General features: G+C 39.8%; 2 protein-coding genes across 2 annotated transcripts in view; both read left to right on the top strand.

Moving 5' to 3' along the window:
- Window positions 1-6,867, top strand: part of LOC121328360 (FK506-binding protein 5-like) — a 29,479-nt gene extending 22,612 nt beyond the window's left edge. The window contains exon 7 of the mRNA XM_041272983.1: window positions 5,735-6,867. Coding sequence (XP_041128917.1) covers window positions 5,735-5,851 — 117 coding nt within the window. The 3' untranslated portion in view covers window positions 5,852-6,867. The remainder of the gene's footprint in view (window positions 1-5,734) is intronic.
- Window positions 6,868-9,527: 2,660 nt separating this feature from the next.
- On the top strand, window positions 9,528-20,097 carry zgc:165653 (uncharacterized protein LOC100006671 homolog). The gene is made up of 2 exons (XM_041274955.1): window positions 9,528-9,685; window positions 19,626-20,097. Exon 2 carries the CDS (start codon window positions 19,687-19,689, stop codon window positions 20,080-20,082), a length of 396 nt encoding a protein of 131 aa, XP_041130889.1. The 5' UTR covers window positions 9,528-9,685; window positions 19,626-19,686; the 3' UTR covers window positions 20,083-20,097.
- Window positions 20,098-23,759: the final 3,662 nt, after the last annotated feature.

The following is a 23,759-nucleotide window of genomic DNA, read 5'->3' on the forward strand; positions in this document are numbered from 1 at the left end:
CAGTGTGTCAGAGAGATGTAGGCGGAATGCTAAAACTACAATTTAAACTATCATGACGAAAGTTATGAACGAGAGGAGGCCATTTGACCCATCTAAGCTCGTCCTGTTCCTAGTAGCTAATTGAACTCAAAACTTTGTCAAATCGGGTCATAAAGGATCCCAGTGATTCTGCCTCAACAGCATGTCTAGGTAACCCATTCCATCCCCTCACCACTCTAAGTGTGAATAAGTGTCTCCTTCAGCAACATGACTAGGTAACCCATTCCATCCCCTCCCCACTCTTTGTGTGAAGAAGTGTCTCCTTCAGCAACATGACTAGGTAACCCATTCCATCCCCTCACCACTCTCTGTGTGAAGAAGAGTCTCCTTCAGTAACATGACTAGGCAACCCATTCCATCCCCTCACCATTCTCTGTGTGAAGAAGTGTCTCCTTCAGCAACATGACTAGGTAACCCATTCCATCCCCTCGCCACTCTTTGTGTGAAGAAGTGTCTCCTTCCCTCTGTCCTAAGTCTATCTCCACTTCATTTCCAATGTGTGCCCTCTGGTCCTGGTTTCTGTGCTGCACTTGAAGTATTGCTTCGGTTTAACCGTGTCATCTCCTTTTATACGTATTTTCTTTTTAAAAAAGACATCTGGGACTTCTGGGCCATGTTACTGTCATCTTACTGACTGAAAGCATGTCAGTCAATGGACGCTGCAGCTGACTGGTTAGGGACTTTTGACTTAGTGTAGAGTAGTGTAGATTTCTTTAACCTGGTGTAATAGCAGATATTTTGAGATGAAAATGTTTGCGACATAGCAAACTGCATATCTTGGTAGGGAGTGCACAGACAGTAAGATTTATGGATTTTATTGTCAGCTCTAATTATTTTAATCTTGCAAGTAAAAAAAAAAAATACAGTGCAATTGTCTCTGAAGCCACAATTAAAGTAAACATATAAAGTAATTCAATTCAGCGTTTTCAAGGCAGGCTTATTCACACAAACAGTGGGTGAATGGAGCGTGTCACTGTGTTTGTTTTTGTTCTTTGCAGTCAGTGGACAGCTGATAACACTGACATGACCTCCAGCATTGCACGACTTAGACTAAACTCAGGGCAGATTCAAACAAAACTGGAGCCCCTCAGGAATGACATGGTCAATGCAGATCAACATCCTTCACAAAACAACAATCCTTCACAAAACATTTTAAAGCTGCAGACAGCAGGCTCTATTCACCAATGTGTCTGTCCCAAAGTGTGCATTAAGGGTCAATTATGTGGTGATAGAACTAAGACCGAGGGAAGGAGACACTTCTTCACACAGAGAGTGGGGAGGGGATGGAATGGGTTACCTAGTCATGTTGCTGAAGGAGACACTTTTCCACACAGAGAGTGGGGAGGGGATGGAATGGGTTACCTAGTCATGTTGCTGAAGGAGACACTTCTTCACACTTAGAGTGGGGAGGGGATGGAATGGGTTACCGAGTCATGTTGCTGAAGGAGACACTTCTTCACACAGAGAGTGGGGAAGGGATAGAATGGGTAACATAGTCATGCTGTTGATGCTGAATCATTGGCATCTGTTAAGACGTGACTTGACAAAGCTCTGAGATCAATCAGTTACTAGGAACTGGACGAGCGCCGATGTCCATCTTTCGTTTATCAGTGTTCTCACATTTTTTATAATGTGTAGCTGCATACAGTAGATTTAGGGAGTTGTTATCTCAATACCATATCACGGAGGTGAGCAACAGGGTGTGTGTGATTGTTAATGCATGACTACCATGATGCATAATGGATTAAATGCTGCAATCAGCAATGAGGAATGGTATTACTACATCATCTGCTAAGAGCAAAATGACATCAGAGGTTCATTATTATACAAACAAACAATGGGTTTCCTTGGCACTGGAAAGTTAAACGCACCTCCCCTGTTTGTTTTCTAACACACCTTGAGAATTTCGGAGCCCAATATACTGTAATAAATCACTTGCCTTTTATTTGAGCTGGGATCTAGACGGGCCGTGGAGACAGGCAGTCACTGCTTTACTTCAGTTTTCATTTCACTCCTGCAGTGTCTTCTGGGTCATCTTACTGGCTGAAAGCATATCAGTCAATAGGGGACGCAGCTCATTGGTTTCTCGCAGGAAAGAAGCCAGTGAAGGGGTGGGGACGATTTCACCCTCCAGGTGTACTAAGTACAAGACAATCCAAATGCATGGCTTTCCATGAGAGATTTATTTTATTGAAATCTTTAATATCTTACAAGGAGTCGACAAAGTTAACCCTAACCAATACAATACAGAAACCAGGACCAGAGGGCACAAAGTTTGAAATTAAGTGGAAAGGGGATGGAATGGGTTACCTGGTCATGTTGCTGATGGAGACACTTCTTCACACTGAGAGTGGTGAGGGATTGGAATGGGTTACCTAGTCATGTTGCTGAAGGAGACACTTCTTCACACAGAGAGTGGTGAGGGGATGGAATGGGTTACCTAGTCATGTTGCTGAAGGAGACACTTCTTCACACAAAGAGTGGGGAGGGGATGGAATGGGTTACCTAGTCATGTTGCTGAAGGAGACACTTCTTCACACAGAGAGTGGTGAGGGGATGGAATGGGTTACCTAGTCATGTTGCTGAAGGAGACACTTCTTCACACAGAGAGTGGGGAGGGGATGGAATGGGTTACCTAGTCATGTTGCTGAAGGAGACACTTCTTCACACAGAGAGAGGTGAGGGGATGGAATGGGTTACCTAGTCATGTTGCTGAAGGAGACACTTCTTCACACAGAGAGAGGTGAGGGGATGGAATGGGTTACCTAGTCATGTTGTTATGGCAGAATCACTTAGATTCTTTAACCCAACTTGACAAAGTTTTGAGATCAATCAGCTACTAGAAACCGGACGAGCTCAGGTGGGCAGATTGGCATCCTCTCATTCGTAACTTTTATTATTTTCTTATGTTCTTCGCTGAAACATCATGACAGCTGTTAACTGCCAAGTTTCAGAAGATCTTCTGTTTTACATTTCTGGTACTACACTTGGTTAAAGAAATCTCCGTTTGCAAGCCCTGCTTTCGATTCGCGTTGCACCTGCTTGCTCACCTGGAGTGTGAAATTGGCTGTTTCCCCTATTGACTGACATGCTTTCAGCCAGTAACAGGACCCAGAAAACACTGCTAAGGTGAAATGGCCCGGGAAATGCAAGTATAACATAGTTCCTGTGAAAGAAGCACATTGACACGTAATGTAGTCCCAAAATATGATGTTTTAAAATGGAAACAACATGTTTGCTATAAGAGTGTGGTCAAATTTACAAGCTCATAATACAGGCTCAGTCAAATGAAGAGGCACTGATATAATAACTGATATTAGCTGTGAATGCAGCGTGTTTATCTTAAGTTTGTGAAACCACAAAACCTCAAAATAGAACTCCCATTCGCCTTATTTGGGTGAGGTCCAGTGTTCTGTCAGCCTCAACGATGCTGCCTAATATAGAGCAACAGGGTGTGGTGCGACACCTCCCTGCACTAGATGAGCTACTAAAGTTCAAAACGAAATGTAACGATTTAAGGCAGTTTTATATTTGTAAATGTGTTCAATTATCAATCAGTATATTTATCAATAAACTACGCCACACTGCTTCCCTCCCTCCCAGTCCCTCAGCTCTAACTATTAGGCCACACTGCTTTCCCTCCCTCCCAGTCCCTCAGCTCCTACCACTAGACTAGGCCACACTGCTTCCCTCCCTCCCAGTCCCTCAGCTGTAACCACTAGACTAGGCCACACTGCTTCCCATCCTCCCAGTCCCTCAGTTGCTTGTAAACGGATCTCTATGCCAGGAATGCTACTATGAGGTTTCTACAATGGGATCTGGTTTGTGTCGACGTCATTGCTTCAGACCCTCGCTGGGAGGTTGTTTCACAGCACAGGCCATCTCTCAAAGGGGAGGTTGTTTACTGGGAGCAGGCCAAAAGCAGGAACGTTTCACATTACAGGGGAGTGTCAAACTAAGGTTAACATTGTCTTTAAAAAAGCCACAAGAAATTTCCTAAATAGGGTTGAAGCTGCTAAGAGAGAAAGTGTGAGTGAGTGAGAGAGAGGACAGCTATTTTTTAATAAACGCCCAACCTGAGAAATACAGAACCACATTCACAATGCAGTAAAACCCAGAGTTCATCACATAGCCAAATACAATCCAAAGTGCCTGTAGGAGGCTAAGAGTGTGTGTTAACAGTTTAGTGAAGACTGGTGCAAAATGACTAGGCCATACAGCTTTACTCCCTCCCAGCCCCTCAGGCAGTAATACAGCTCTGGCCAAAAGATTAGCATCTCCTATAGAATGAATTAATTGTGCTTCATAAAGTCGAATGAAAGCTGCTGAATAATGTTACCTTATTACATATTGAATTACACACCGCTTTGTAGTTTCCCCACATACTTAAAGGGCACATAAGGACGTTTTTTATTTTATTGTGTTACATGTTCCCATGTGTTGCTACAACTGTTTACGCAAGGTGTGTGTATTATTTACATTTTTATTGTTTTACATTTTGACCACTTTTTTTAAAACTTTTAAATTGCATTCCTTGCCTCAAGATGGCTTCCCATGTACCTGCATGGACCACTCAGAACTACAGAAGGTCCTTATGTGCCCTTTAATGCAAAACTGACAAAAATTGAAAAAATGTGACACTTTAAAAATCTAACATGAAATACTGTACTACTATTATGGCTTCCAGTAGACTTTTGCAGTATCATTTTGCAGTTTTTTTGATTGTAAGATGTGAAATAAACAATTTCAATTATGTTCAAATATATATATATATATATATATATATATATATATATATATATATATATATATATATATATATAATATTATATCTCAATCCAAAAATTCTCGTCATGCAAAACTTTTGTCCAGAGCTGTGATCTCAGATTAGATTGGAGGCTCGGTTTGGTTGTTTGTGCTCCTCTGTAGCTGGTCTTGCCTGTTCGGGACACACACTGCATTTTTTAGCAGTTGCTGACCATTGGCTTCCTGCCCATCAACGCCCAGGAGAGTTCAACAACAGGGCTTTGCTCAAGCTGCTGTTACAAAACACACTAACTGAACAAAGGAACCACTTCCCTGTTGAGTCACTGTTCATTTCCTAATTGAAAAATCAACATGACCATGATCTTCCGTTAAAAACAATTAGGTGTCCTGTTATCTCATTTTTCCTACCAAATAAACCCTCAGTTCTAACCACTAGACTAGGCCACATTGCTTCCCTACCTCCTAGTCCCTCAGCTCTAACCACTAGACTAGACCACATTGCTTCCCTCCCTCCCAGTCCCTCAGCTCTAACCACTAGACTAGGCCACACTGCTTCCCTCCCTCCCAGTCCCTTAGCTCTAACCACTAGACTAGACCACACTGCTTCCCTCCCTCCCAGTCCCTTAGCTCTAACCACTAGACTAGACCACACTGCTTCCCTCCCTCCGAGTCCCTCAGCTCTAACCACTAGACTGGGCCACCTGCTTCCCTACCTCCTAGTCCCTCAGCTCTAACCACTAGACTAGGCCATACTGCTTCCCTCCCTCCCAGTCCCTCAGCTCTAACCACTAGACCAGACCACACTCAGAGACATGAGGCTGTCTGAACCATGGTCTGGAATCAAAGATCTGTAACATCAATTCAAGACCCACTCAGTGTGTGGAATTATTTTATTAGGTCCAGTTAATTCTGTTCTTTGTTCTTCCAGGGTTCCAGCCCCTTGCTGATGTTCTTACGGATTTTCCTGGTCACCCTGTTGGGAATTTTGCTGTTCTGGTGGGCGACCGAGCAACTGGACTTCCCAGATCTTCTGGACTTCGACTGACCTCAATTAACCGAGGTCACAGCCAGGCAGCCACTGCAACACATACAGCTATGGCCAAAAGTTTAGCAAAGTAACTACAAAACGTCCACCAGAAGCAATAATAGCAGTACAAAGCGGTGTGTAATTCAGTATGTTAAGGTAACATTATTCAGCAGGTTTAAATTCGACTTCATGAAACAAAATTTGTTAATTCTGTAGGGTGATGGAACACTTTTGGCCATAGCTTTAGTCAGTCTATGGGTGGTATTGGAGGGAGATTCCAGCCTAATATTAAAGATAGGGTTTCAACACTTTTAGAGGAAGGGCGGGATGCCTAGTTATATCTTGGTGACACATATCAAAAAGCTAGTAATCAGGGCTGAGGCCAATTCCTGTGTTTCAATTCCAATTCCTTTTTAAAATTAGTTCCCAGTTCTCCTTTAATCAATTCCAACACACTGTTGATCAAAATGGCAATTTGCAGTGTTCTGTTAAATGAGCTTCTCACAACGGCAACAAATGACTGAGATTGAAGTCGCTGTCTGTCAGTCAGTTTAAACTGGCTTCAAATGAAAGCAGCTGAACAATCGCAGCAGTCATTACTATATCTCTAAAATCTCAATTCCGAGAGTAATGACAACACTTTTCAATGAACTATCACAATACATTTTTTCTAAGATTAGTTACCTATTTGTAGTTGCATTTTAATGTTCCGAGTTGGTGAATTTGCATTGTCTTCAATTACTACCTCATCTGAAGTGGTAAACTGTTTTTATGATGTTGCAATAGCTAATCGTGGGTTTAATCATAAATAAGGAGGCTTGGTGGTCCAGTGTCTAAAGAAAGGGGCTCGTTAACAGGATGTTCAGATCCCGGCTCAGCCACTGACTCATTGCGTGTGACCCTGAGCAAGTCACTTCACCTCCATGTGCGCTGTCCTTTGGCTGAGACAGTTGTTGATGGATAGTTCACCCCCTAGTCTCTACAAGTCGCTTTGGGTAAAAGCACCTGCTAATTAATAATAATAATAATAATAATAATAATAATAATAATAATAATAATAATAATAATAATAATAATAAAATAAAATAAAATTTAACAAGTTCTATAAGAACATGTACAATCATTCAAGCCCAGTCAGTGCTCGTCCATGTAGGAATGACATAGTAGCTGACTGATCTCGTCTGCTCTTAAAGTGTAACGTTATGTTTATATCTGTTGAATATTACTGTACTAATTTTAATTCAAAATGTAATTCAGATGTAATCAGGACATGTTGGCAGTTGATTTATATGTACTATATAAGTGTTGTCTTTTTAATATTGTTTTTTGATGCGTAAGTCAGATAGTGTCATTTTAATTTGCTACATTGGTTATTTTTCCATTTTTGTAAAGTATTGATTAAAAAATAGGTAATACTTTTTTGAGTGTCATAAATAAGTATTTAATTAATATGCAATTAACTATTTTCTGAAGTTTAGTTCTGTGTTAATAAACAGTCACTATATACACTATGCATGTGTGTATCTAGCATTAGACAGCCATTGGAGCTCATATATCATATGTATGTTGTGTGTGTTTTTTGAGATTGGTAGTGTCAGCTCCAGTAAAAAAAAAAAAAAAAAAAAACACGCAGAGACCTATTTATGACAATCAAAATAAAGGGTTACCAAAAAATATTACAAGCTGAAAATGTTTTTATTCAGAGTAAAATAATATACTTTTTTTTATAAAAAATAAATAAAAAGTTCAGAATATCAGGGTCTAGTGCTATATATTATAAAGACATTTCAGAGGGCTGGATCTCATCAATATCAGGGTCTAGTGCTGTATATTATAAAGACATTTCAGAGGGCTGGATCGCATCAATATCAGGGTCTAGTGCTGTATATTATAAAGACATTTCAGAGGGCTGGATCTCATCAATATCAGGGTCTAGTGCTGTATATTATAAAGACATTTCAGAGGGCTGGATCTCATCAATATCAGGGTCTAGTGCTGTATATTATAAAAACATTTCAGAGGGCTGGATCGCATCAATATCAGGGTCTAGTGCTGTATATTATAAAGACATTTCAGAGGGCTGGATCTCATCAATATCAGGGTCTAGTGCTGTATATTATAAAGACATTTGAGAGGGCTGGATCGGATCAATATCAGGGTCTAGTGCTGTATATTATAAACACATTTCAGAGGGCTGTATTAAACATTAGATTGTTATTGCATACCAAATGTGAGTTAGCATGTATCATACACAGCTGTTTATATGGGCGGTAATGGATATCAACATAATCTTTCAAAGCACTTCACACCATATGTTTCTGCTGTAGATAAACATCTTGCAGCTAGTCGTGTAAACCACACTGCATGACCGTGCAGGCCCTGGTAACACTTTCCATAGAGTGTCTCTAATTACTGTGCCATTCACATAGTAGTTACTTAGCAAATACACATGTACTACTTCTTACACATCATTACAATGTGATTATGCACAGTCACAATGTGTATGTGTACACATTTGTTTGTGATATGTAGGTACACAATTGCAAAATTGTATCTGAAAAGGGTTCAGGTTGAGGGGTTAGGTCGAGGTTTACAGTTATGCAAAAAGATTAACACATGAAGTACATTGTAGCTATGCATAATAACATTGTAACTATGTCTAAGTACAAGAATTGCTGGAAAATAGCTCTAGAGAAAGTGAACTTGCTTTAATAAATATTCTATTTAAATGGTAACTTGAAATATCTTGTTTTAGACCATGAAGTGCAGTGAAATAAGCCATTTCTGTTTCACCATGAAAGAATACAGCCTACCCATGTCTTCTAGAAGTCATGCTGTTTCTGTTTTGCTACATGATATATGCTCTAGTTGGGTAACACCATCTGTTCATAACAATGTAATACCCTGAGGGCTTCAAACGGGGACTTTCCAGGCTGCGCCCTCATTTCCAGGGTTTAGCAGCATTATGGCATGCATTGTTTAGAAGTTAGCTAGCTAACAGCCCAGCGCTTTCTCTAACCACTGAGCTCCTCAAACCCACTGCCTGCCACACTGCAGCCCAGCGCTTTCTTTATCTAACCACTGAGCTCCTCAAACCCATTGCCTTCCACACTGCAGCCCAGTGCTTTCTTTATCTAACCACTGAGCTCCTCAAACCCATTGCCTTCCACACTGCAGCCCTGCACCCTAACCACTGAGCTACTCAACCCAACTACATAGCCTTCATACAGTATGCTCTTAAGAGGACGGGGGTCCATATTCAATACATTAATAATGTATACAATAGAAAGCTGACAAGCCAGGGACCGTTGCAGGGCTGTACCGCATGAGTGCCGAACAGGATGACATCATACCTTTAAAATCGAAAGGCGGGGTCTTACATCGCGTCAGCTCTGCAACAGCGAGTGAGGGAAAAAAACTTCACATTGATATTTTACCAATTAAGGATTTTTAAATCAGCCCAAAAGAGAGAGAGAGAGAGAGAGAGAGAGAGAGAGAGAGAGAGAGAGAGAGAGAGAGAGAGAGAGAGAGAGAGAGAGAGAGAGAGAGAGAGAGAGAGAGAGAGAGAGAGAGAGAGAGAGAGAGAGAGAGAGAGAGAGAGAGAGAGAGAGAGAGAGAGAGAGAGAGAGAGCGAGAGAGAGAGAGAGAGAGAGAGAGAGAGAGAGAGAGAGAGAGAGAGAGAGAGAGTCATTCGCTGCTCTGTGGTAAATGTAAACTCATTCCCAGCACAGCCGGGACTCGGGACCTACAACTTTGCAGAGTTCTCCACCACAGACACAGCTTGTTCGGTACATCTTCTCTCACAGAAAAAAAAAAAAAAAAAAAAAAAAAAAAACTTTAGAGGCAGAAAAAGTAAGTTTTACACACGATCAGCTTTCATCTAATGCCTTCAACGATATTTTATTATATGTTGTTGGTGTCATCTATTGTATTACAATATATGGAGACTACAGAATTGATTTTGACGTTGTTTGTGTTTGTTTTCTCTTGTTTTGATGCAAATTACTGTCGCCAGGAAAGTCTGAAATATCGAACTTGTGGATTATATACACGTTTCACAAAAGTTTGTGAGACTAAGAGCGTTATTATTGTTATTATTATTATTATTATTAGAAAATACGATAAATGCATACAATGGATAACTGCATTCATGGTTTAAAACAAATGCACTTTTTGTAACACATTTATGGTTGAAGTTGCGTTTTACATAAAGCGGTGCTCGAGCTGCTGTCTTGTGCATAACACCTAACATTAGTGGCTGTGCTGCAGGAACGCTGCTGTGTGGCTTTGCTTAGGACAGATACTGCACAGTTAATAATATCAGTGACCAGCAAAACGTGCTGTCATGGGGAAACTAGAATTGTGAATGCAGTTTCATGTACGTTTTTAATTTTGATTTTGCTTCGCAGGGCTGGAGCAGAGTTATTGCATTAGTGTCAGTTAATTCGTCATTTGAATTTAATTAAACGGGTCTTACCCAAATATGGCAAAATATGAATCCGACTTTTCTCTGTCGCTGGATGTGTTTTGTGGTTGCGTGTTGCGCCCCCCAGCGTCTCCAGATCATCTGAAAAGTTTGGGCAGGAGCCTATCCTTATTTTTTTATTTTTTTCCTGTCTAGTAGAGAAGACTTGCTAATCGATCCTGTATCCTTTTTGAGTTAGACTCCCCGGTTACAACACAGTATTGCGATATAGTTAAAAGCAATGGTTAAGTCTATGGCCATATGTTTTGCATTAAGAATTTTAGGATTTAGGATTGAGACAATGGCACATTTTTCAACTTTTCGTTAAGTATTTGGAAAACTTTAAATCGATCTGTAATTGAATATGCGAACGTAACATTATTCAGCAGGTTCCGTTCGACTTTATGAAGCATAATGTATTATATTTTGTGATGCTAAACCTTTCGCCAGAGTTGTACATGCCATTAACGGTTCTTCAACTGCACGGTACTCATTACAGCTATGCAGGAATTGTAGTTAATGGTACAATCTAGAGTGTGTGTCAGTTACTCTCATGCTGTATGAGGCTCTGCGGCTGTATGTTAGGGCTGTGTTATCATTTTCTGTGTATTCTAAAAAATCATTTGAACTAGGACATTTTATCAAATAATGTAGGGTGTATGTCAGATCGATGAATCAATTGATGGATGTATTTCTTTTTAAATCCTGCATATATCGTTTTTTATTGTGGTATTCTTGGCCAGTTAATTGAGTTTACATTATATGTATATTTTAAGTGATATTAATTGCATTAGCCTTGCATTAGGCTGTTTCACATGAAACAATATTAGTGGATTCTGAGTTATTTCAAATATTGCTGTAAGTACAAGTGCAAAATGTTGCTGTTTGACCATTGAACACATAGTTTAGATTTACTTTGACTGAATGTCTACGGTCATTAAACAACTTACCGTGTTTTGGACAATTATATAGGCCTATACAATTGTATTGGTTTTACCCTATCGATATGTTAGATGCACGTAAGAGGGTTTCCCAAGCCTGGTACCCCAGACCACCAGTCTTCTGGCTTTCAATTACTAAACCCTTAATCGAACTAAGGATTTGCTTAATTAGACCTTTTTACTTGATTTTAGCTCTTAAACAGTTGCAGATTTCAAGTTAGCTAAAACATATCATAACAAGTAACTCTGCAGCTATTTAGTAGCTGAGAACAATTTAAAAAGGTCTAATTAAACAAATTAAGGGTCTAGTTAAGTAATTGAGGGCTCAGTTGGAATGAAAAACAGAGAACACAGGCGGGTCGAGGACCGGGCTTGGGAAGCATTGCCCTAAACTAAAATATATCATTTAAAATAACATTGTAGAATATAATTATGTTATTTATTATACATTTATATTACATCTATACAGCATAAAATTTATATGGTGCGTAAATAAATTTATATCTATATATATATATATATTATATATATATATATATATATATATATATATATATATATATATATTAGGTAAATGATTGTGAAACCTTGCTTTAAGATGTTTATTGTTAATTCAGAGAAATCGAATTAGTCGTTTAGTTAACTTCAAATACTGCAGAGTTAATTAGCAGCGTTTGTAAAGGAGGATGCGTTCTGTCCTGCAGCTGAGAATGGAGTTGCAATCAGAGTTTCTCATTCTCTTGCACAAAAAAAAAAAAGCTAGTGTTTGCACGCGGCTGACGTTTCCAAAAAGTAGGTCGTGGTTTTAGTCGCTGTCTTGCTAATCTTGCGGTGGGTTTGCAAAAAAAAAGGGCGCGGTAGGGTTACTCAAATACAGATACCAAGTTGCGTCGCTGAGAGGGTTCCTGAGAAGGGTTCAGCGTTAGAAGTGAAATTTACTTAGAATTAAAGCGTTTGCTATTTTAAATCCAGTTTGAACACAAACTGTAATCGTGAGAATTGTTGTTTTTTTTTTTTTTTTTTTTTTTTTCAGGTTTAGAATTGAGAGACTGGCAGTGTGTTAGAGTTGACTAGCGCTGAACATCCAAACGATTAACTGTCATGAAGCTGGGGAGATAGTTAAAGGCTAGTTTGAAAGACAATACAGCCATTCATGTGCATGTTATACTGTACCAAGAAGAATGACAGGCATATATACTTGTTACAGCGCCACATCTGGTAAACAATAGCTCATTGTATCGTATTGCACTCAGGTACTTGCTTTACTTGAGCTGAGTTCTGGATGTGAGGTTTTATATAGAAAAAAGCCTATAGTTAATAGATAACAGCAATAATGTGAATGTAACCATGTATTTGTATTGCCTGTTTGCAAAGTAATTAAGACACATTGCTGTGGGCAAATGACCCCTTCCATATATTTGTATGCTGGACATTTGCCCGTAATAGATAGTCAAAGCTGGACTCTCCTACTATATTGTAGCGAAATAGGTGAACGCAGGCAGGCGCATCACACAGGGCGAGGCAATTCACACACATGCGGAGGGCGGGCGCGAACCCGGGACCTCTCGCACTGAAGCATAGAGCCGATACCGCTTATGTCTGTTTGTGATTACGTCACCTACCAGCCCTGCTGCTGCCTACCCCCATGCACGCTACGCTATATTAGGAAGGTATGTGGTCCAGTGGTTAAAGGAACGGGTTTGTAACCAGCTAGTCCTCAGTTCAAATCCCAGCTCAACCAGACTCATTGTGTGACCTTGAGCAAGTCACTTTACCTTCTTGTGACTCTACAGCAGATGCATAGCTCACACACCCTAGTTTTATATCTTGTAAAGTGCTTTGTGATGGTGGTCCACTGTGAAAGGCGCTATATAAACTGACTGGCGAAATCTGCAGTATATATTTAATATAAGAATCACTCAATAAAATAAGTGAGGCAAGTTTGTATAGTAAACACTTTATATATTTTGTTTAAATATAGCTGATACAGCAGAAGTAAATAAATATTGACTTTTATATTTTGTTTAAATAGAGCTCATACAGGATAAGTAAATAAATAAATGACATGAATAAATAACAGAAAATGTTTTTGAGTTTATAGCTCATAGTTCTCAAAGCGTATAGCTCTCTGGCTTGCTCACTGCTCCATAATACAGTTTAAATCCTGGCTGTCAGATTTGTTTACATCGTCGAGTTGAATTTCTTTGAATTTCAGAAAGTCTGAAAACAGTTTTGCATCACCCTGTGCAATAAAACTTGCTTCATAATGTCGAAAGGAACATGAATAATGTTACGTTAACATATTGAATTACACACCGCTTTGTAGTTTTCCTATACACTTAATGAAAAAACTGACATTGTAAAATGTGACATTTCAAAATCTAACATGAAATACTACTGTATTACTATTATAGCATTCTGGTAGACTTTTGACCATTTTGTAGTTTCTTCGATTGCATGATGTTGAATAAAAGATCTAAATTCTGATCATGTAGTTTTTTTTTTTTTTTTTTTTTTTTTTTTTTTTAATTATGTCTCAATAATAAAATTATAGGTGATGCAAAACTTTTGGCCACAGCTGTAGATATTCATACATTAAGAATGCATATCACACCATGGTCTTGATAAGTTAAAAAAAAAACAAAAAAAAAAACAATCTTGATCGGTATCACTTTTGCAGACAACATTTCTCTATATTTGTGAAAATATACACTATGAGGCAAGATATCGGTCTGATTTTAACACATCTTGCCCAGGTACTTAAATATGATTAAAGGTATGCAAGACAACCCTCAATACAAATACAAAAACACTCCCATGGACTTTGACCGGCAATCTGTATCTTTATAATGCGACTGGAGACTGAAACTTGAGCACATTGGAATGCTGCTAGAATTCTTTTGGGAGGTCATAGTCTTTAAAGAGAGAGAGGGCTGATAACAGTCATCCAAAGCAGAGCCCCTTGTTTTGTTTGTTAAACGTCGTTTATCTCAACTTTCTTTTGATTGGTGTTCAGGTGCTTGAAGGTCCACCTTTTCTTTTAAGAGGGTGTGGGAGGGAGCAGTTCAGTCTCCACGCCTCAAGTCCGCCCTAGACTGGAGGGAGCACACTTTCTCTTAGGGGGGTGAGGGAGGGAGCAGTTCAGTCTCCATGCCTCAAGTCTGCCCTGGACTGGAAGGAGCACCCTTTCCTTAGAATATAAGGAAGGGAGCAGTTCAGTCTCCATACCTCTCACTGATAACAGCACAAATAGCTAGTGGCCATTTTAATTTGTATTACACCTTCCTCAGATTGAATCATTCAGAACAATTCCAAGATCTATTGCTCTAATGGAGATATTACTACATCACTTCACTCTATTGCTCAATAAAGCCGGCCTGTTTCAGCCCCATGTTGTTTTTCCCGACATATTTGTTTGCAGCGATTCTTTGATACATTGGGTGGTATTCTTAATAAAGAATCATCATAGAAATGTAAGGGAGGGGTGAAAAATTGAGCTGTGTAGGTATATAATTGGGGAAACTTAGCGCTGGGTGATGCGTCCCTCATGCACATTTCCACTTGTCAAAATGTTTTACAGGAAAGGAAACTTTCTTTTGCCCTTTAGCTACAGGCAGCATCTGGTTTTAAAATGAACCTCAGCTCACTAACTCCTTGTACTTTTACCAGAATATACAATTTTTTTGCCATTCTGACTCCCCAGCCCCAGTTCTACTGAACATTTCCGGGTTCTGTTCTAGTGATGGATTGCTCATTGAAACAGTTAGCATATTCGTAAAGAGAAAACACTTATCTGTTCAGGGATAGCAAGATATTTAGCAAGTAAGTAGTCTGAGTGAAGTTATCAAACTCCCCATCTCCAGTGTACTGCTTTCCTAAGAAAAAGAGAACATTTTGGGAGACTTGTGAGATATCTTGCTCATTAAAATATTTAGAAATGTTTTTAAAGAGGAGACGATTATCTATTCAAAGACACCAGTGTATTTAGTAAATAAGGGGTCTGAGTGTGGAAACATGGGCAGTATAATCCCCACCCCTAGTCTTGCTCTTAATCATTGTTGACATAATGACATTTTTTTTATCTCCATACTTTCTCTGAACGTGAATACGGCTTTGTGAGGTTTATGTCTGAAAGTGTTGTTTTTGTTTGTTTTGTACTTATTATAAAATATAAAAAGGAATATCATGATGGTCTCCCCTGGTAAAGGCATGGCCACGTGGTGTGCAGGGCGAGCCATACAGTTAGGGGAGTGCAGGGGTCTCCGAGGGTCTCCCCTGTTAAAGGCACGGCCGCATGGTGTGCAGAGTGAGTCATACAGTCGGGGGAGCGCAGTTTCCAGGCTGTGCGATGTCACTTGTCTTCACTGGGGATTCCGGAGGGAGTGTAGAATTGGCTCTGGTGCTCCTGTGGGTTAGGGAGGCAAAACCGTCAGGGACTGTTTCTCCTCATTGCGCTACAGCGGATCCTTCCTGCCAGGCTCCCAGTGAGCTCAGAGCGGACACCTGCAGGGCTGGCCTTTGTCCTCCAGAGGCCAGTAGCTCGCTGACATCCGCTCTCAAGTTTCTGAATGTAGAAGAGGAAGCTGGCTCAGTCGTGGGATCGGAGGACGCCCGCTGAACCTTCAGTTCTCCTGAGCAGCAGCTGTGTGGGGAATTGCTGCGGTGAGGGGGACGACGGGGACAACAAATACTTGGACATTAAAAATTAGGGAGAAAATCAGGGGTAAAATAATAAGGCACTCTAAATTAAAAAATACCAGCAAATCATACTTGTGAACTACTATTAAACATATATTTTTTTACATCTGGTTGATATTTTATAATTTAAATTATACTCAACAATCAGAATTAGCGAAAGAAGAAAGAATACAGAAACATACAAAAAAATAATCAAAAACCTGTCAAAACATATGCGACTGGATAATTGGTTTGTTACTACTTGCTTGCAGAATAGACATGCTGTTTTCAAGTTTTTAAGTCTTAAGTGAGGTTGGCGTTGTCAAGACAGCAGAACTCACATTCCTGTAGAGATGCTGTGTTTGTCAGACAAGTTGAGGCACAGCATTCTAATAGAGAGCTACTGATTGATCTCAGAACTTTGTCAAGTCGGGTCTTAAAGGATCCCTGTGATTCAGTGACTAGGTAACCCATTCCATCCCCTCCCCACTCTCTGTGTGAAGAACTTTCTCCTTCCCGCTGTCCTAAGGCCATTTAACTTCCAAATGTGTCCTCTGGTCCTGGTTTTTGAGTTGTGCTTTCTGTGTAACTTTAATGACTTCAAAGACTTCAATCAAGCCCCCACCCCCACCAATCCATCTTTGGCTAAATAGATTCAGTTCTTACAGCCTCTCTTCATTCCTTTAAGCCTTAGGATTAGCCTTTAATGTGGATACAAGTCTTTGCTTTAACCATTAAGTGTCATTGAGGACAGGCTACTTTTTAATTTTTGGAATATTTTTAACTGGCATCGTCTACCTGTTATTTTCATTTGCTCTTAACTATATTGTCTTGGTAACTTTCATGTTGTTACCTGGAAAACTTAAGTCTAAATGTTCATTCTGCAAAATACGGCCCTTCGGACGCTTTTATGATGCCTCAATATAAAATTAGCCTGAAAATAATACATTTCTTGGTGTTTTTCCTCCCCACAGTGACGATAAAGTGGCTCCATTTTCTGCATGTTGAGCCTCGTAGCCGGCGTGAAATTTCACTGCTTTGATTATGGGCGCGTCTAACTTGACTGTCCTCAAAAAATGAAGCTGCAGTTTGTAGCCAAAACAAAGGATTACATTGTTCTGTGAAGAAATACTGATTTAGAACTTGCACAATTACATAAATACAGCTTGCGGTTCTGATCTAAAACAAAGAAATAAATACATTGGTACTTAATGGGTTAAATCTTTAGTCAGCTAAACCCATTTAAGGCTTCTGTCTAAAATGTTTACGTTTTATTTAGTATGGGATATTCTGTCTGTTTAAGAGCTCATTTCTCACAGTTCCAGCTTTTAGCCAAATTAATCCAGAGATGTTTACATCATAAGGATTGAGTCTCCAGTGGGTGCTACTTGCATTAGTATAGATGGTTTTAAAGTCCTTGTTATATCTGTTTTGGACCAAACCCAAACGCTTGCATACTGTTTATGTTAATAGTAGTATCTGCGGTAGAGGTATTGTTTAGGTAAACTGATGAATGTGAATAATGGCAAAATGAAAATACGGAGACATATAAGGCATGCTGTTCAAATATTGCCATTAATGCATGCCTTTCAAACTGCATGTGTGTATAAACTTAGATGGGGACTTGGCTGGGGAATATTTACCAGAAGAGCAACCAGACTAATCCAGGGTTTAAATAAATTAGTTGTAAAGATACTAAGCGGAATCTATTTGACTGAAGTCTTTAAAATCTTAAAAGCAGTTGACAGTTAACCCCAACGACTTCAAGCGCAGCACAGAAACCAGGACCAGAGGACACACAGTTGGAGTGGAGATAAACTTAGTACAGAGGGAAGGAGACACTTCTTCACACAGAGATTGGTGAGGGGATGGAATGGGTTACCTAGTCATGTGGCTGAAGGAGACACTTCTTCACACAGAGAGTGATGAGAGGATGGAATGGGTTACCTAGTCATGCTGTTGAGGCAGAATCACTGGATTCTGAGATCAATCAGCTACTAGGGACCGGACAAGTGCTGATAGACGGAACGGCCTCCTCTCGTTCATAAATGTTCCTGTGTTTTTAGATAGGTCCTGAAATATGGTCTTATACTGACTCCTGAAAAAACTCAATTTCCCAGCCTGCCCTTGGACCATTTCCTTTCTGTCCAACAACAAGCTGCTGTCCTTAGTGACTGGCACGATTAAAGTTAATCTACACTAGATGGAGTGCCAACCCTGTTTCAACTGAGGGACTGGGAGCGAGGGAAGCAGTGTGGTCTAGTCTAGTGGTTAGAGCTGAGGGACTGGGAGGAAGGGAAGCAGTGTGGCCTAGTCTAGTGGTTAGAGATGAGGGACTGGGAGGTAGGGAAGCAGTGTGGTCTAGTCTAGTGGTTAGAGCTGAGGGACTGGGAGGGAGGGAAGCAGTGTGGTCTAGTCTAGTGGTTAGAACTAAGGGACTGGGATGGAGGGAAGCAGTGTAGCCTAGTCTAGTGATTAGAACTAAGGGACTGGAAGGCAGGGATGCACTGTGGCCCACTGGTTACAGCTGATGGACTGGGAGGCTGTGTTGGGTACATTTCAGTGTGCCGTCTGTTCTTGAGTTGGCTGAAGGGGGTGGGAACTAGCAGTTGGTCACAAAGGGAGGAAATGAATCAGACTCCAAAAATTTAGACATTACTAATCAGTCTGGATGACACAGAGCATGACATTGTTGTTGCTATTGTTGCAAGCCAGCCTTGGGGTAGAAGCTCTCAGCATTTGTAAAGGGAAGTTTATTGTACCTGGGCAGACACATTCATTTCTAGGGAATTTTCTAAGCGTTTAAATACGTTTGCAATGCACGTAACAGAAAAGCCATCACAACTGGCCCTCTGGCAATGTTTTATAAACTACTGCATTTGTTTGTGTATCAGACTGCCTGTGCACAATATTTAACCTGTGTAGAATCGTACTGAGTATGCAATACACCAGACTGCACTGCACACTTGCTGCTATATAAACACAAAGGGTGACACTCATATGTGGCCTGCATATCAATTTGTAAACCAGGATTATACAGGGATGGAAATAAGACTCCTATTGCACAGCAGTTTCATCCATTCCAGGTTTTACTACCAGCTTGATTAGCCACAGCGTTTAGATTTTAAGCTCAGGTGTGTCTTATTACATAGTAAAACCACGAATGGACCGAACTGCTTTGCAATGGGAGTCTTACCTCCACCCCTATTATAATATAAACATAGCATTTATTAAAAACATTCATTGTAAAATCTAGAAGAAATTTTGCATCCCCCCCCCCCCCCCCCCCCCCATGATTTAATACACTTTGCTATGATTTTACTGTGGAAAACTTCCGAGTATACATTACGGTTCATTCTGAAATCTTGACTTTATGCTATTTAAATTTCTAATTATATAATCACGATATATTGGAATGTCGTATAAAGTTTACAACAAATGCATTCATAGGTCAGTCGCTTTCAATATAACACAGTAACCAAAGTACACTTTCTTGCAGTATTCTTTAGCAGCATACATATTTAATAGAATAATTCACACTTGTGTGTTATTTTCCTAATATACATGTTTTTACATGACGTAGCAAAACTACAGCCAGATTTTCAAGTGCGTTATTGACTCAAAAATGGTCAAAGTACTTATTTTGGAGGCATAACTATCTCTTTAAATCTCGTCTGTTTTTTTTTTTTTTTTTTTTTTTTTTCACCAGACCCAGCCTTTCACAAATTTGAGGAAGTGAGGCCGACTCCACCCAGGCAAAAGCTTTAAAAATGAGCAGTACACACCCTCGCCTGAACCAGTCGAGCGCTGCTAGCTCCGCCGCATCTAACGCAGCCCTAGCCGACAAAGACGCCGACATGCCCGCCACTGAGAAAGACCTCGCCGAAGACGCTCCTTGGAAGAAAATCCAACAGAACACCTTCACCCGCTGGTGTAACGAGCACCTGAAATGCGTCAACAAGCGCATTGCCAACCTGCAGACCGACCTGGGCGATGGGCTTCGGCTCATCGGCTTGCTGGAGGTGCTGAGCCAGAAAAAGATGTTCCGAAAGTTTAACCAGCGCCCCACGTTCAGGCAGATGCAGCTGGAAAATGTGTCCGTGGCACTGGAATTCTTGGACAAAGAGAATATCAAGCTGGTCTCCATTGGTAAGTACAGAGTCTAGTGTTTGGTGGGGTGGGAAAAAAATAAAAAATATTGCCTGACTTATGTACAGAATTAATGCATCGTTTTTAACGTGTGTGTAAAAATGCATGTAGTTTTAAAACCGTGTATTTATGAGGTTGATGCAAATGTTATAAGCTAGTTATTTTCTTAAGCATGTGTATATAGTTTTCTGTTACGCATAGTTACTTGTAAGTTTGGTGCAGTAAGTTGTTGTGCAGGCAATGGTCTTCAAAAACATAATGTTAACGCTGTATTTAACAAGCAACTCGATTCTTTCTAGACGCATGTCGATTTTAAATTGCATATCTACAGCAGTGTTTAAGTATACTTCACTAATGCAGAAGTAACGGTTTTTTTTTTTAAGGGAATCATTCCATTGCTAGGGCTGTAGCGTAACACTAACCACAAAAGAAATGTGCTTGTGTTTGACGCTTTCGAGTTATGTTCTCGATTCGTGTGTTTGTCAAGTTTATCATTTAATGGATATTTTTACTTTCGCCACTAAATCTGTGAGAGAATGTGCTGCTTTTGAAAGTCTCGTTTATGGAATGCTCGGTTGTTTTTAGGTGTTGCGTTTAGTTTCCATTTGCAAATAGTCGCCCTTGTGTCGGTGAATGGGATCATTCAATCCCATTGTTAGGTTTGCCACTGGATTCTGAGTTACTTGTGTAGTAGTGCATTTCTGTGCTGGCAGAAGCTGTAAGATCTTGGTCTTTTTGGCAGCGAATCGCAAAAAAAAATCACCATAAACCGTGCGAGTCAGACTCAACGGCAACATATACTTTTCTGTACATTTTCTAAGCGTGTAAGTCTGCTGCTTTACGACTTGGCTCTGAACACGACAGTGTGTGTGTGTGTGTGTATATATATATATATATATATATATATATATATATATATATATATATATATATATATATATATATATATATGTATATATGTTAAATCTAATATATATATAGATATATTTTATAAGCAAGCGAGCAAGGTCACGTTACGGAAAAAAAACTTTTATCGCGTAACACGCGGGGAGTTTTATTAAGCGCAGCTAAAATAGCCTGTAATTGAATGACGTCTGGTTTACCTGTTGTGTTTTAAGGTTATTTTTCCATATGCACGCCATGCCAAACTGCAAATTTCCTTAGCTTGAGAGGATTGCGCAACTCTGCGATTTTGCTTATACCGTACCTTCCATATTCTTTTAAGAAACAAAAGGGGACACTTTCATTTTTTTTGTTTTTTGTACCACACTTGCATGTAGCTTTATTTATTTGATGCAACTAAACTTGTAGAGAGTAAATGTAAATTTAGGAGGGGAGAGGCAACGTGTTACAATCGAAAACCGCGGTGACATTTTGAGTTGTACGTGGGAACTGGGACTTAATGCAGCCACTGTGTAGAGATTACTTTTAATTTTTAAAAGGGATTTTTATTCTTCTGGCGGGGAGGCGCTAGTTCATTCTTGCAGACTTTCTGGCTAGACATGCTGTAGAACTCCCCAAAACAAATGTCTATTCGAAACTAATGCATTCGGTTCGACCATTTCTTACAAATTTTAGATTATATGGTAGAATCTGGTGTTTACCAATTTAATAATTGTTTTTTTTTCCTTCAAGGTACATAAGCAACAAAGTTTATAAAGACATTTCTTATAAGTTTTGCATTGAAATATAATTCTCAACGTTATTCTCTAATGACGTTGCATGTGCAAGCCTCTTGACAGGCCAGTTTGTTTACGTTTTCCACCCTGCATGTTGTCTGTAACCTGATTCAGTTATAGTAGGTTATGAGTAGAATTACTTTGGGATGCAAAACAGAAATGAAATATTTTGGTCTTTTTGTACTGATTGCATTTCGCAGAAATCACTGTGCAAGCTGATAAATATTTGAAACCCATGGGAACTGCAATTAATACAATGGATTAAAATACTGCTTTTCTAACCAAATAGTCTGGAAATCCCACCTCCCACCATAAAAACTCCAATACTTCTAATGGAACGGGTTACATCGTCATGCAGTTGATGCTGAGTAACTGGTGTCCTTTTAAGACCCGACTTAGTTCTGAGATCAATCAGCTACTAGGAACCAGATGAGCTGTGATGCCCCAGATGACTTTCTCCGGGTTAGTAAGTGTTCTGTTAGGGTATTTTAAAGATGTGTGTGCAGTGTTATTTTTATTGATGTAGTCAACAGATCATTGGCTGTATCTCTGACCACAGTGTGTTTTTTTATTTATTTTGAAAACAGTTTTAATTGTTCAACCCTATGGGGATGTTAAGTTATCCATTCTCGAAAGCCGCCAGTCATCGGATCTTCCTCTTTGTTACGACTCCCATGCATCTCAATGCCCCTCATTTTTAAATGAGTGATTGTTAAAGGGCTGCTGCACAAGTTTACTGCAAGAGCACTCCCTGGCTTCCCGCTGTAGCGCCCTGCAGATGTGCCTGTCGTCCGCCTCAATCCTTCATTTTCTTCTGCTCCTGACTGCACCCAGTCTCTACTTAAAAATCTCAAGAATGAAAAGAATTCTTGGAGTGGGGGTTCAATTAGCCATGCTTTTTTGTTGTTGATATTGTTAGCAGCACTGTACAGCATATCTTTAACATGAAAAAAGGCACAAATAAGCCTAGCACTTTTATATATTCAAAGGAATTGAAATTGAAGTTTGAGACATGGAGATCCTTGTGGTTTGTTCAGCTGCTTTGTCAAAGCCAATTAATTGACAAATGGCGACTTCAATTAAGTCATTTTGTATTTAAGATTCTCTAGGGGGTAATTTCAAAACTTTTGGCCATAGCTGGATACCTCTATTAAAGAAAGGAGTGAGACTGTTCTGTGCAGCAGAGTGGGTGTTAAGTTTGAGTTGGCATTTATTGGTTTCTATTTCATATTGTCTTTTTCATAAAACCATTTATGAATGGATATATAAATTAATTTGCCACTCAATGCATAATGTTTGTTAGAATATTTATCCTAGAACTGTTTAATTGTCTTAGAAGCAATGGACACAGATCATTAGGGGTGAAGTTATTTTTCCTATGCAGTCATTTTGAATGGAATGGTATTTACTCGGATGTCTGCAATGATGAGAGTAAATGGCTGCTTTAGATAGCAGAGCTGTGGTGCTAGCTGCTTGATTGCATTAACAGACAGGGAAGTGGTTGATTTTGTGATTCGGCTTGGGGTCGGCGTGTGATGCTGAGCTGTGGATTGGCTTGGTTGCGAGTCAGGGAGACACACCCTGGCACTTTCAGTTCAACTGCCACACCCAGCCAGATCTCTCCTGCAGCCCGTCGGAAGTGTCTCGAATAGGCACTGTGAGATTTTCTATTCTCATTTCTTTTAAAACTTTTTTTTTTTTTTTAATTTGCTGGGAAAAGCTTCAGGTGCATATGTTTATTTTTGCATGTTCAACCGTAGATTCTACTGACTGGTGGCTTGGTCTATATAGGAAACCAAAGAGCTGCACTGTACAGTATACTGGACACCCAGTGTTTCAGTGCCACTACTGCAAAGTTTTACCAGTGTATTGGTACAGAAATGAACTGGAGTTTGGCTGTATGAAAACATGCACCTTCAACTCCCCCCATTCCCCTTGGTGTGCGCCAGTATATGAGAGGTTTAAGCAGATGTTTGAGATGGAGGAATAGTCATCCTGTGGTGACTCAGTGAAAT

Source organism: Polyodon spathula, chromosome 16, assembly GCF_017654505.1.
Source record: "Polyodon spathula isolate WHYD16114869_AA chromosome 16, ASM1765450v1, whole genome shotgun sequence".
NCBI classification, from domain to species: Eukaryota; Metazoa; Chordata; class Actinopteri; order Acipenseriformes; family Polyodontidae; genus Polyodon; species Polyodon spathula.